This window comes from Drosophila subobscura, chromosome E (assembly GCF_008121235.1).
Source record: "Drosophila subobscura isolate 14011-0131.10 chromosome E, UCBerk_Dsub_1.0, whole genome shotgun sequence".
Lineage (NCBI taxonomy): Eukaryota > Metazoa > Arthropoda > Insecta > Diptera > Drosophilidae > Drosophila > Drosophila subobscura.
Window position 1 is genome coordinate 9,793,316 of NC_048531.1, and position 1,530 is coordinate 9,794,845.

Genomic DNA, 1,530 nt, shown 5'->3' on the forward strand with positions numbered 1-1,530 from the left:
AATAACCAATCAAAGGTAAGACATCCCATTTGGGAACCATAAATTCCAGGTACGATCTGCTACAGCGTCAGTGAACCGAGACTCTAAAGTCATTCGTTTGGACCTCTTGTTTTGTGCCTTTGACATTGTTTGGCAGTTGTTCCTTTCAGTCGAAACAAATACTCTCATTCTATTTCTGGTGTTCGTTCGGCAAACATCTCTTTCTTTAATTCTAAATTTTCAGTAACTTTTTTTTCTAATATTCAACATAATCCAAAAAATAATATTCAACATAAAGTACCTGGTCACTAGTCTCAAGTACTAAAACAAGTACTCTCTGAAAAACAATCGAAATTAATATTTAAAATTTTCACTGTTTATATTGCGAGCAACCGAAGAGCATGTCGGGAGTCGGAATCAATGGCTTTCGCCGCATCGGTCGCGTGCTTCTGCGCCATTGTCTGTCGCGCAAGGATGCGCAGGTGCTGACCATCAATGACCCCTTAATGGTTCCCAAGTACTTGGCCTATACGCTGCGTTACGACTCCACTCACGGCATTTGCAACAGGAACAACACACTGGCGGTTGATGGTAAAAAGCTGCTGCAGGAATCCGATCCCAGGAAGCTCAAGTGGGAGGAACGGGGCGTTAAGACTCTGAAGGATTGCCAGAAACAAAAGAAAAGATCCAAAATGTCACTCACAAACAAGAATGTTGTTTTCGTGGCTGGTCTGGGATGCATTGGCCTGGACACCAGCAAGGAGTTGGTTAAGCGTGATCTGAAGAACCTGGTCATCCTGGATCGCATTGACAATCCAGATGCCATTGCCGAACTGAAGGCAATCAATCCCAAGGTGACCGTCACCTTCTTCCCTTATGATGTGACTGCACCTCTCGCAGAGACCGCCAAACTCCTGAAGTGCATCTTTTCAAAGTTCAAGACCGTCGATATCCTGATCAACGGTGCGGGCATCCTGGACGATCATCAGATCGAGCGTACTATTGCCGTTAACTACACTGGCCTGGTCAACACCACCACAGCCATTCTGGACTTCTGGGACAAGCGCAAGTGCGGCCCAGGTGGCATCATTTGCAACATTGGCTCCGTTACCGGTTTTAATGCCATCTACCAGGTGCCCGTTTACTCTGGCAGCAAGGCGGCGGTGGTTAACTTCACCAGCTCCCTGGCGAAACTTGCACCCATCACTGGAGTCACCGCCTACACTGTGAATCCTGGCATCACCAAGACCACTCTGGTGCAGAAATTCAACTCGTGGCTGGATGTGGAGCCCAAGGTGGCGGAGAAGCTGCTGGAGCATCCCACCCAGACCACTCAGCAGTGTGCCAAGAACTTTGTCAAGGCCATTGAGCTGAACAAGAATGGTGCCCTCTGGAAATTGGACTTGGGAACTCTGGAGCCCATCAAATGGACCAAGCACTGGGATTCGGGCATCTAAACGGGATACCCGCCCCATAACCCATTCAATGGGATAGGGTTTTTAGCTTTTAGCTTAGCTTTTCCACTCAATTAAAATAAGGCTGATTTGATTT

At 47.3% G+C, this 1,530-nt stretch overlaps 1 protein-coding gene across 1 annotated transcript; it reads left to right on the forward strand.

The window, feature by feature from the left end:
• The first annotated feature begins 365 nt into the window (after positions 1-365).
• LOC117891180 (alcohol dehydrogenase-like) lies at positions 366-1,530 on the forward strand. The gene has a single exon (XM_034796506.1). It carries the CDS (start codon positions 381-383, stop codon positions 1,434-1,436), a length of 1,056 nt encoding a protein of 351 aa, XP_034652397.1. The 5' UTR covers positions 366-380; the 3' UTR covers positions 1,437-1,530.

Coding starts and splice junctions, on each gene's coding strand:
- LOC117891180 (XM_034796506.1), top strand. CDS start 381: ATGTCGGGAGTCGGAATCAATGGCTTTCGCCGCATCGGTCGCGTGCTT.